Raw genomic sequence first — 13,064 nt, forward strand, 5'->3', positions numbered from 1 at the left:
TACATGTATAATCTCTTCTGGATAAATCCATCTGGATACATACATATTCACATCTATCGCAACTTAGTTACTTGACACAGTTACTGTTCGAAGTCAGGCAAGTTTAGCTACGAAACCTGCAATGAAAGCATATCAGGGTGACATCCTTTTTGGCGACGCCTCAGGGGCGAGCCTAATTTTACAACAGTCACAGCTAGTGAGTCCACACATTGTCAGTCACGTACTAGTATTTATTTCCCTTTTGCTCATGGTTCCTCTTCATGGCACAGCTAACCACTTCTAGGGCGGAGATCAGTAATACACGCCTGCGCCTGGGGTCCATTTTAGCCTAAAAACAACAACAACAATGTTCTATCTAAGACTTGTTGGTTCCCTTCTCGTAGAAAAAGAGAGAAATTATGTACAGATGAAACAGTACTAGGTATAGACTTTTAGATTTGGTAAAAGAAACCACTTAGATTTATGGTCCATTTGTAAGCCTGTTTAAGCCCATTATTTGAAGTGGTGAGTCACTTAATTTCCGTCATTGACCAGAAACCAAAATGGCGGCATTTTTTGAAAGTGCGAAATCTTCCACCGTATAGAAATTGTTGAAACTATACCTTTTTGTACACTTGAGATAGCGGACTACTATATGGGGTAAGCTGTTCTGACCTGGAATGTTCACGGATAAGATCATGATCATGACACCCCAAGTTGCCTATTTTTACATTGCCGACAAAACATATTTTCGTTGATGTACTGTGCCCTCGTGCCTCCAAAGTTACAACGGGTAGCTTTACTCAAAGATATGTTCACCTGCGACCTCCCCGTTTGCGTTTGGAATCGTCGGTCTTCTTCGAACGCTCTTCATCTTGTACGTTCCGTGATCCGGAACCTCAGTCCGGAACGTTTGAATGAAACCTTTCCGGTTCCGGTAAGAGTCTTCCGGACGATGCCAGCACGCGCAGCAGATTTTGTAGAAGATCTCGCTGAAGTTAAGACTGAAGAAGCCGTAGATGATGGGGTTTAGTGCGGAGTTGAAGAGGGCCATGGTCTCGGCGACGACGTAGGCGACCTCGGGAAGACCCTGTCCGGCGTACACATCGTACAAAGTCACGACGAAGTACGGCGTCCACGTGGTCAAGAAGCCGATCACAATACACAGGGTCATCCGTATGGTCTAGAAAGAAGAAAATGTGTACTGTTTTTTAAATGATAACTTGCATGTACCTAACTGGCTGGTTAAATCAGTAATATAGCAATGTAATATAGTGATTTTACTGTTAAGTTCAAATTAAGTCTTAAATTTCGTACATGTAGAAACGGTTAGTGAAATGTTTCAATCTAATGAGTAGCAATATGGTGTTATTTTTATGGTTAGAGTACACCCACCCCCTTTTTACACGTGGAGTGAAACCCACAAGCCTGGCAGCCTGTGACGTCCCCCGTCTCGGAACCACTACTCAAGACACGTGATCATGAAAAAACTTATACTGCAAGCAATGAGTCATTTTACCCTTGAAGAAGTCTACAACCCGTCAAGCTAGGATGGTGACTTAGCTGCGACCGAGCGACTTGCCAAATTTCTATAGATTAAGATGAGTCTTCTTTTAAATTTTCTCTCAATTTATACATTTTAGACGATATTTTGATTATGAAGTCAAGAGTTTCGCAAAATCCAATTTAAGCCACAGTGCGTTAACGTTCGCCTTTTAATGGTATAGGGGTGTCTGAGATCTACAGCCGAAAATGTCTTTTTCTTTCTTTACTTAAAACTGCAATGTACTCCGAACTACGAGTAACTTTACCAACGCAGTGTTACTTTCACGAGTCTTACCTTGACTTTGGCCTTCATGATCTTCTCATTATCTGAGCGCCGTAGAGCCGACTGGATGTCTGCCTTGCCCGACCCCTCTCGTCCGAGGGTCAGCACAATCCGGATGTAGCAGTACGTAATAATGACGCCAGGGGCCACCATGACGTAAAACGCCAGCCAGGTGACGTACACCTTCCGTTGCCACTCCGCAGTGTACCCCTTACTCTGGCACGCGTAGGCCGTATGGCCATTTTCCCTCTGGACTTCTCTTTGCACGAATATCAAGAGTTGCGGGATGGCTAGCATGAAAGCAGCTACCCAGGCGACTGCGACCATCCTGTGAGCGAGTGTCCGATGTTTGGTGGACATCTGGAGAGGGTTGGTGATGGCCATGTAGCGGTCAATACTCATGGCGGTCAAGATGAAGGTCGCGCTCGCCAAGGTCACGATCTGACCGTACACTATCAGCTTACAGAGCACAGCTCCCAACACCCATTGGTCAAAAGCCACGAACAAGATCTCCGTAGTCATGGTTACGACGCAGACGCAGAGGTCGCCAATCGCAAGGTTTAGGATGAAGATGTTGACGCGGCTGAAGCGGCGTTTTTGCGTCAGTACCGCAATAATAGTTCCGTTGCCTACAAGTGTTATGAACATGATGATAGCGATAGTGATAACACGCTGTAGAACTGGCGCCGTCCAAATGAATCCCTCGGGTGTAGTAATATTGGCTCCTGTATAGGCATCGTTTCTCAACCCGGAAGATAGAGAAAAGTTGAAGTACTCCATAGTTCCTTTTCCTTTCACGACAATGTTGACTTTTTTTGTTGATTAGGTGTTTACCTGTTCGATTTTCACGTGTTGTTGTGACGATGCCTTGAGTTGTGTTATGTTGTTGTACGGGAGTTCCAACAAGTTGATGAATTCACGAAGGACCGGCTAGAGTTTTGGTGAGCTTTTGCAGAATCGCACAGTAGACGTCGTCCTGAGGAAAAATAAATATTTTTTAGAATACAAGAATAAGTAAAAAAAAAGTTATTATCACAATTATTTTCTCTACATGGCACGTCTTTTTGCCACATCGTAGAACTTCAAGTCTGGTACTCCATGGGCAGTACTGATCACATAGATTCTATCATGAAGCCGAATTTTCATTTAAAAAAAATCTTTTTTATTCGCATGCTCGCATCAGTTTTGGGGTCCCTAGAGAATGTCATTCATACAATGAAATGAACATGGCTCAACCGAAAAGTTTACTTTCTTTGGCCTCAAAATCCACCTTAGGTAAAATGATGTCAATAAGCCACTTGAATGTACGCACAAGCGCCTGTGGGCACTATGATTGAGTAGGGTATTTGACTTTGACCTTCGAGGTTATTTGCTAACGGGCAAGATGGACCTGTTACGCCACAGCTACTTGATTAATCATTTCCTTGCTGCATCAGTGGCGGAGAAAGACCTATCTACTTGAAGCCTTGACCATGTTGCACCCTAAAGCAGGGTTCTTGTTGGGCTGGCTGCGGCACGATTTCGGCGTCGCTGCGTCCTAAATGTGGTATCTCACTATACTTGCGGCACCGGTGCGGCACTGCGGGGTTCAAAAGATTACTCAGCAAATTTCAGAGATAAACGGAACGAATTTCCGTGCTTTTTGTGTATTTTGGTGTCTTCGAAGTCATGCTTTTACGTATTTTACGCAGTATCTGAATTATAAAAATCGGCGAAAATAACACAACATTGCCGCAGAGAACGAACCCCACAGTACCGCATCTGTGACTAAAGTGCAGTGAGATACCACCTTAAGGCCTACGTCACATTTCCTACCCGGGCCCATTTAATCTTGCGGAAAGGAAAAATTAAAGTTTATGCAAATAAACAGGCACAATGCATGCTGGAAAATTTTTTTGCTGTCCTTTATGTCGTTCTTTTCGTTCCCGCTGCTATTTTTTTAATGGTTATTAACTAGACCCAAGTGACCTTCTGGTGGAAAAGAATTTTTAAGATTGAAATATGGGTTAGTACTTTTTTGAAGCCTTCTTTCTTTATGTTTTAACATGCTTTCCTATGTAGTGCCCTAACTTTGTTGTCTGCCCTCAAAAGGGTTATACAAATACAATTTCAAGTCGCTAAGCTACCACAGTCTTGTGGGAAAGTGGGCCTAAGTGACATCGTTGTCGACCTGTAGCTATTTAGCGTCACGTCTATGTCTATTACTCGGCAAACACGCCACACGGCGCCGGTAGGACCAGACAAGCGTTACGCGGTCATCGCAAAGTCACGGCGTGATATGAACTTGACATTGGCCCGGGCAGGGGCATGAAAAAGCCCCAAAACGTACCCAGTGGATATAGATTTAGAACTTGGCTGAGAGAGATAAGCAAGTCATCGGATGAATAGAGGAGGTGCCCATCTCAATTTCTCTAGCCCAGGGGCCACACAATTGTGGTGTGTTTAACTCCCATACTCAAAAAACTAGTTACTCAAGCAACTGGATATGATGTTGGAAAAGGTCAGACGTTTTAGAATAGCATCCGTTGTTTTTCGCTAGTGTCTGACTACTTTTTGGCGTATCTTAATACCTGGATGTCTAACTTTCATCGACGTAACTTCTGCATGCTTTTTCATATATATATATAAGTGCAGTGTGCTAAGCAGAGAAAGCAGTATTTACAATTAGGTCTGGGCCCCCTTGCGAGTTATCTAAACTACACGGGGGCGGTTTTGCTTCTGACTTTGAAAGAGCATAACTCAAGAAGTGTTTAGGGAGCGTTAGATTTTTGGTTTGTAACTACCTTTAGTGCTTGTTTACGGCCATTGTATGGTTTGGCCACACTGGGCATCAAACCTACGTCCTTCCGGATACAAAGCAAGAAACTTATCCATCGAGGCATTACATCGGCAGATTTATGTAATAGAGCAATAATTATTTCGTCAATTAGATTTTATGCTGTAGAAGGCGTCCTTTCGTCCTTTTTGTCTCGAATCTCCATTAACGTACACTAAAGGCATATTCCTATTAACCTTGTAACCTCTGTAAAACTTCTACCAACTTATCATCAATCACTTGACTCGACAGGCTACAGTTGATGACGCCATTCATGCCGTCAACTCATTCGGGTCGGTCCTAGGGCGGACCTTTCCGCCCCAACTGATGACCGGTTGGGGGCATTATCATTCCGCCCTCGAACGCACCACTCACCCCATGCAAGGAACGGGTCGATAGTCATTGAAGAGTGGCCGCTTGTTTATTTAACAGGGTATTCCGTGCTCCTTGTTCATTACGTGTGGCATGATTAGTTAACATGCGGTGCTATATTCCGGCGCATTTCATCTAAAAGGAATTCCTAGCTGAGATTTATTATCAATGACAGCCCGAAATATTTTAAGTATAACAACAATTGCGATATATCTACTTTTTGATTGATTTTTCCTACGGGGATTTGAGAACAAGTTTATGGTATCTCAGAATTGCATCCGCATGATATTGGAATTGAGATAGGGCACTCATCAACACCCTCGTATCACGTGACCTACGTGACATTTGAACTCCAGGTCACGTGATCACCCTATTCTGAGCTGGTGCAAAAATGGCAGGTGCCGATTGAAAGTCGTCTTACAAAGGACATATTATTTTGAAAATTTATATTATGCTGTTCTGACCAAGACATTTTCATAGTCATTTGTATCAGTGTTGATACTTAGTACCTAACTTACTTATTATTGACTTTGTGGTGTTTAGCCAAGTTACAATGATTGGATTTATTGAAGTTCCTTTTCGTAACCCCTCATTGCTTTTAAGACGCATGCGTGTCATGCCCCCTTTCCGCTAGGCGACCATAGCTGAGCGACCATACAGCAATCAAAATTGGATTTCTGTGACCCTAGATTACATGATTAGAATATGATGCAGAATCTGAAAAAGGCACCAACACACAAACACACAAACACACACACACACACACACACACACACACACACACACACACACACACACACACACACACACACATAAAACACACAAAAAATGTTGTTTATCTAAAAAATTCATTGAGTTATGTTTTAACGTTTTTAACATTGCAACACGGTTGCAGCCTCTAGGGGGGGGGAGGCTAGGAAAATAAATGACACGACGTTCTTAAATCCATCACTTTTTGAAGTTCAACTACAAATTACGTCGTCCCTTTGACATGTCACGTCATGTCCATTAGTTTCTATCAGATGCTCAGCCTCTAAGGACCGCAGCACGTGCTCGGTGCTCAGACAAGTGAGGACTGTTCAAGGACATCACCGCGATAAATATTCCTACTAGGCAGCACCTAATGGTCCATTAAACCTTTAAAATATGTATCTCCTGCGACTCTCCCCCAGCAGGTCGGAACTAATTCATTACAGAAGGCTACCGACAGCCCACGCGCCTTACCACCTCTGTAGATTATTAACTCTAATGTAAGCTCATCTGTGACGGTAATCCTCATTATGATACAATTTTAAAATTTTAATTTAATCTAATTTTTTTATTAATACCAACAACAACAACAATAGTACATTTGTCAGCTACCAAGACAAGTGCTTGTACAGTCGAGTACTAGTGCACATGGGGGGATAACATATACTGGTGTGTCTGGACGAATTCCAACTTCACATGCAGTACAAGGGTAGTGGAACAGTCAGAAAAGACAAATACATGTAGTACATTTGTCAAAATACAGGGGACCTTAAGGAATATGTACAATTTTAAACTTTCTAACCGTACACAAAATTAAAGCGGTTAACCACAAGCTTTTCATCAATCCTCTGTAGATGTGTGAATGTTTTTCTCACAATGGACTAAGTGGTTGAAGCCTATATATATTCATAAATGTATTATCTTTTCCAACAAGGTTATGTTTTGGTATCATTTCTGTGGGTGTGTATGTGTATAAAACGCATAACTCAAGAAGGCCTGGATTGTATTGATATTTGATATGTGGGTAAGTCTTGATGACAGATTGGAATTGTTAGAGTTTTTTTGTTTCTTTATTCCGCACATAAAAGCAATAACAATAAAGTATAGAAAAGTAAATAAAAGTTCCAGAGGAGGGGAGAAGCCTGCAAAATGCATGGCAAGTTTGGGCCCCATGGCGACTTGTTATTGTTCTGCAGGGTACTTCTAGTTGTGATATCTTATGCCCTGGTCGTGATTATTTTCTTAGTTGTAGATAGCTCTTCGGGCAGAAAGTAAGTGGTACAGTGTATAGTGAAAAAGTTTAAACTTTGTTCCAACACAATAAGAAGACTCACCATAAATTTTCATAATTCAGCGAGTCATCCATCTGACGAAGGTCGGGGTTCTTGCCCGAAAATTTCTGGTGAGTCTTGTTATTGTGTTGGAACAAAGTTAAAACCTTTTTCACTATGAAATTTACCAACACAGATGAGCTTTCATAAGTGGTACAGGTTTAAGCTTGTTTGGCGGTCCGTGGCAGGTTTTGTTTCAGACATTTTTCGTAGATAACAATCTGAACCGGATATATGTAAAAGCATGGTGACGATCACAAGACGAGTGATTGCCTTTTGGCGACAGCCTTATCTTATCGCACCCACAGGTGACTGTACTTAAGGATAAGAACAGTCATGTGGTGCACTTGGGAAATGAAGGGCGAACTTAACGGCAAGCATCAAGGACTATAAATTATATAAGTGATACTCTAGAAACAAATCAAGGAGATTGAGTATCTGTATTACGTCTGGTTATCTCTGGTACGATCTTATTTTGCGTCAGGAATCCTCATCTTATGCTAAACTCTTTTAATTTATAGTTATTCATAGTTAATTGCATCAGCTCGGGAATGCCAATAGAGCACCATGTTACATTTATGTATGTCTACAGCACTGTTTACAAAAGTCACAAAGGACGTTACAACTAGTTAGATAGGCTATATACTGGTACTCCTGTTTAGCAATGGTTTACAGGTCCCAAGTGTTCTTGTATCTTTAGAAGGTTACTTGTGATGGGCGCTTATATTGAAAGCTTGTTTCAGACAATTTCTGCTGATATGTCTCTAATCATGCTGTCTGGGAGACTGTCGTAAGCAATGCTTGCTGAGTGTATAGATGTCTTGTCAGTTGAGTATTACTAAGTTCTTAAGACAGGATGAGCAAGACAATGTATTGGCTTGGATTGGCTGGTGCTTATTGTTCGTCTTCGTGCAAGAAACTGTCGCGAGTGTGTATATGTAAAACTTTTCTATATTTTCAAGTGCGTATGGAAGTCTTAGCCTCTACCGGGCTCCGCAGGTTGTTTGAAAATGTAGAATTTTGAGACATATAGACGGATAACTTGCCAAACGAGTTAGCTAGGTCGTAAACCATACTCCTCTGTCATTTAACACCTTTAGCATGTTAATTGTCCATATTTGTCCAATTTTATGTAACATTCTGTCTCCGATTTTAGGAACAAATGTACATAATATAATCATGAAAAATGTCGTCCTGTTCTTGTTAGTTAGAACAGCCTACAACGTCCTATGAGATACCTGACTTAAGTCCAACCATTTACTAGCTATAAGAAGTATGGCGGTATTGCATTATTCATGCAAATTATTAACTTTTTCGCATAAGAGCAGCTGCAGTTACAGAGCAAGCTGCAAGGTGGTCCAAACCTATGCAGTTTCTTCCTTAGATTACAACCTATCTACCACCAAAACATCAAGACCATAGCACGTCCAGGTCAAAAGATAAAACAATCGGGAGTAAATTTGACCTTCGTATTTCTAGCCTCTATCCATCATCATCATTATATATATATATATACGGAAACACAAACAAGTAGACACACACACAGACACATACAGACACCCCCAAAACAATAGCTTCATTTTTCATGAAGATAATTACTATAGGATCTACATTGACAGCATAGCAAATATAAATCTAGCACTCCGTGGTGTTTGCCTTCACTCGAACACTTAACCTTCAATTAACCTTACGTTGATTTCAAATGACATGAGCGTGATCGATGCATCTTTACCTTTTAGTAGTTTCCTGGCACAATTTTGTCTGTTTTTCCAAGATAATCAGCCAAATAACGCAGTGTCTCCTAGGGAATTATTAATAGTTAACGACAAGACGTTCCATGATCTTATCGTCAATGCTTTCATTTGGCACGAGTACAAGAAAAACATGTGACTGTTAAAAACGATAACAAGAATGTTGCCTTTGGGAAATCAAGGGCCAACTTGAAGACAAAGGCGTATGTCTATTACACAAACCTATATGCTCAAAATAGTTTTCTGTAGATGAGTTGGATGTTGGTAAAATATGGTTGCCACGTACATCTGGATGTAGCATGGACCATACAAGATCTTGCAAATATACAGTTATGTATGTTTGCTTTCGAGGCTAGGGGTGGGTTCTGGCACAGAATGATTCAGGTCCAGGTACGGTTCAGGTCGGGAGGATCAGGTCCATGTCCTTATCCGAACCTGGACCCAATTGTCTGTGAACCTATCAAACTCAAAGCGATGGTCCATTTGGCTTACAAAGGATTCTATTAGGTGGTGTAGCCTTTGGTGTTTTAAAATCCTATCTTCATGTAAACCACGGTAACTGCCTATGTTTTAGACCAAGTGGATACTTAGTAAAAATGACCTAGTAAAATGACTCTTGTAGTTTGCTTGGACATGTAAGCCCCCAAACATGTGAACGCCTGCTAGTATAATTTGTTCTTTTTCGAATTGGTCCAATTTCCGTCCACGATTTTTTCAGGTCCGGTTTGTTCGAGAGAGATAAGGACAATGTGGCACTGCAGTCAAGTTAGTACCTTGTCTTGATAGTGCCAAATATGAGACCGAAGGCAAAGGTAGTCTCATAGCCTTTTGAGAACGTAACGGCAGTGGGTTGTCATACACTGTGTCTAAGGCACGGCATTGGAAGTAAGAACCCATCCCTCACCTTCCATTGCTTTTTTCATCCCCAAACAAAGTTAATTGTACCCATTTTTACTCCTAAATGGAATGAGGGAAGTCGTCTACTATATGTCCTTCCCAATGGCACAAGATCGTTAGCATGAGACAAGATTCGAACCAAGAACCCCTCATTTCTGGGAAAATATCCTGCAGTTACATATACGGCACTCGACCTAAAAAATATACAATCCTGTTAACGTTGCCTTGGAGGTAAAATTCAGATGCATCCCTTTCTCCTTCTTAGTTCATTCACACAACGTGTCGTCCAATGCTGCAAGCTTTATGCCAGGTTTAAAAGATAACTGATGAAAAAAGCCTTTAAGAGTTTTCCCCTTCTCATACCAAGACAGTGACGTATGAAAAGAGACCGTCTTATTCAATCCACGTATAAGACCTCTAAGTACTTCGCATCATCTCAGAGACCTCCATCTGCAGGGAGATCACAACTTCAGGCCATGCATGGCCTGCGCCATACACTTTATTCGATGAGATTCCATCAGTCATAGTCGTTGTCCTTGACATGTGTCCTTGAAATCGTAAATTCAGGGCACTTTTAGTTCGAGCATGCCGTAAGGCAACTCATAGATTTACTGATTTTATTGATCATACATTTTTTGTATTATAATGATTGCGTTATTTTACTTTTGTTATTTATTGATTTCATTGATCATACATTTTGTGTAGTGTAGAGGAGGAGGGCACAGCATAAACTGTTAAGGTTTTTCCCCTCCTCCTGCACCTGTTTTATACATTATTTTCTGTGTTTCTTATTATTTTTGTTGTGCAAAATAAATAAATAAACAAACAAACAAACAAACAATAGACATAAGTTCTTTCAGTTCACATGGCTTTTCGGGAAACCGGAATTACCAGAAGTTTTTCTTTTATTACGTCTGTAGTTTTGAAGTAACGAAGTTTATATGGTCCTGTATCTATTTCTCTATCTTTTCATCTATTCTATTTTAATTATAATCTTAATTTGTTATTGGGACTGCAGACAATACTATCTATTCATACTGTATACAGATACATATTGCAACTATGGTGGTTTTCAAAGTGCTCTGCGTAGTTTGATCAAGTATCAACACATTAAACAAAGATGCAAGTCAGTGTGATCAATGATAAACATCGCGCAATCATATCGCACAATCAATTATAATAGCGCTTTAGGATGACACAACAAACGAATGAGATACGTAATATTTATGCAAGCGAATAAACAGAATAAATAAATGACGCAGCGTCGTGCGTGACGTAACTGCTAGAGTGTTGGGGTCGGAACTTAGAGGTCCCGAGTTCGATACCCACCGTTGCTTGACGTTTTGCCCTTGGCAAAGAGGAACTTAACACGACCTTCCTCAGTAGGTGTAAAATTGGGTACCTGATTTAAGTCAGGGAGGCAGAATACTACGTATACCTTTACCCTCTGTCTGTACTTGTATGTGGCGCTGTTAGAATAAGTCACTAACTCGAATGCAGTGCCAGGATATCCTCGTCTGCCTCAAAGCACACAAAAAAATATGTAGATGATAGAAAATTGATAATACGAAAAAACGCCATAGTTATAGAAATATGTAAGGCACAGGAATCAATCAAAGGATCGTATCCAATACCAGCTTTGTGTCCAATCGCACCATCTTGCTAAATGGGTGGCACGCCTGGTGTTTTCCAATGATTCTGTAGGGCACCTTTCACTTTGAAAAACTAATAAAGGACAGACAGCCTTTTGATGACGTAAGGGTAGTGTGTCGTTGTCCACTGTGTCTACGGCACGGTATTGGGAGTTGGAGCCCACCCCTCTCCTCCCATTACCAGATTGTCCTCGTCTGCTCCAAAGCAAACAAAAAGTAGATAATGGAAAATAGATAATACGAAAAAAAATGTCATATCCATAGATATATGTAAGGCATAGTCATCAGTCAAATGATTGTATCCAATACCAGCCGTGCGTCCAATCGCGCCATCTTTCCAATTGGGTGACTGAATATCACGCCAGGTGTTTTTCCAGTGATTCTGTAGGGCACCTTTCACTTTAAAAAACTAGTGACCGTAGGTAACAAACTCTGTGACCTAATTATGGTTTATGTTGGTTGTGATGTTTTCCGTGCTGTATGACTCGGTGTTCATATATCATATATATGAATATTATGATCAGTGGGAGTCTGCGAAAACTAACACTGCTCCAGAATTCATGTGTAGAAACGAGCTGTTGATATGGTACGTGCCGGTGTAGTGCTACAAATAGTTAAGAGTTTCCCAACGTTTGCTTGGAGATCGTCACAATGTCACCACCCTATATTTGCTTGACTTGCATGTCAAGCTCTGGATAGGGACATGAGCCATGTACCCATAACCGCCTCTGTCCTCGTACATATTCTGGCCCCTTATCGCTAAGTCTACGTCTGCATACCCTACACTTGAGGGAGCCTAGCTTCACTGGGTTAAAATTGCGTGTTCACGTTAGTGTCTGCTTATTCCAGAGTTGTTGACAAAACCTTATCGCAGAGTTCATCTCCAACAGCTGTTCTGGAATATACTTTCCTGTGTGGCTCATTGAGAACCGACTTTTATGTTCCTTTAATGACCCCTGTCAATCAAATGCCTACTTTTCCCGGGTACGAGGTAGCACAGCTGTTGCCAATTTCCGACGAGGCCAACATCTGCTTGACGGTATCAAATAACTACAACGCTTAAGGCACAATCATAACGAAGACCTGGACCACTATACCGGACGGCGTAGGGGTGAAAACTGAAATTATTACATCCATAATAAAAACAGCTACGGCGATGCATCATTTCCTAACCGAGTACAGACGACATGCCAATCCACATGCGACTGCGGCATACGGAACATAGAGATATAGGTGCGAACAGCCAACGCACAAAGTGATTACAATACTCTGTTACTGGAGGTTACCCTCCAGTGTCACAGAGTAATAAAGGACAGACAGAAGATAAAGATAGTCCCCTTGCCTTTTAAGGACGTAAGGGTATTTGGATGTCATCTACTGTGTCGAAGGCACGATATTGGAAGTTTGAGCCCACCCCTCTCCTTCCATCGCCAGGTTGTTCTCGTCTGTCTCAAAGCAAACAAAAAAAGTAGAGAATGGAAAACAGACAATACGAAAAAAAACGTCATAGCCATAGATATATATGTAAGGCACAGGCATCAGTCAAAGGATTGTGTCCAATACCAGCCGTGCGTTCAATGTGCCATCTTGGTAAATGGGTGACTGAATAACACGCCAGGTGTTTTTCCAGTGATTCTGTAGGGCACTCTTCACTTTGAAAAACTAATAAAGGACTGACAGAAGGTAAAG

General features: G+C 41.4%; 1 protein-coding gene across 1 annotated transcript; it reads right to left on the reverse strand.

Annotated features, from left to right (window-relative positions):
* Positions 1 to 121: 121 nt before the first annotated feature.
* LOC118416469 (vasopressin V2 receptor-like) lies at positions 122 to 2,754 on the reverse strand. Its single transcript, XM_035821577.1, has 2 exons — positions 1,820 to 2,754; positions 122 to 1,162 (listed from the first exon to the last, which is right to left on the reverse strand). Exons 1-2 carry the CDS (start codon positions 2,585 to 2,587, stop codon positions 779 to 781), a joined length of 1,152 nt encoding a protein of 383 aa, XP_035677470.1. The 5' UTR covers positions 2,588 to 2,754; the 3' UTR covers positions 122 to 778.
* Positions 2,755 to 13,064: the final 10,310 nt, after the last annotated feature.

This window comes from Branchiostoma floridae, chromosome 5 (assembly GCF_000003815.2).
Source record: "Branchiostoma floridae strain S238N-H82 chromosome 5, Bfl_VNyyK, whole genome shotgun sequence".
In the NCBI taxonomy this organism is placed as follows: domain Eukaryota; kingdom Metazoa; phylum Chordata; class Leptocardii; order Amphioxiformes; family Branchiostomatidae; genus Branchiostoma; species Branchiostoma floridae.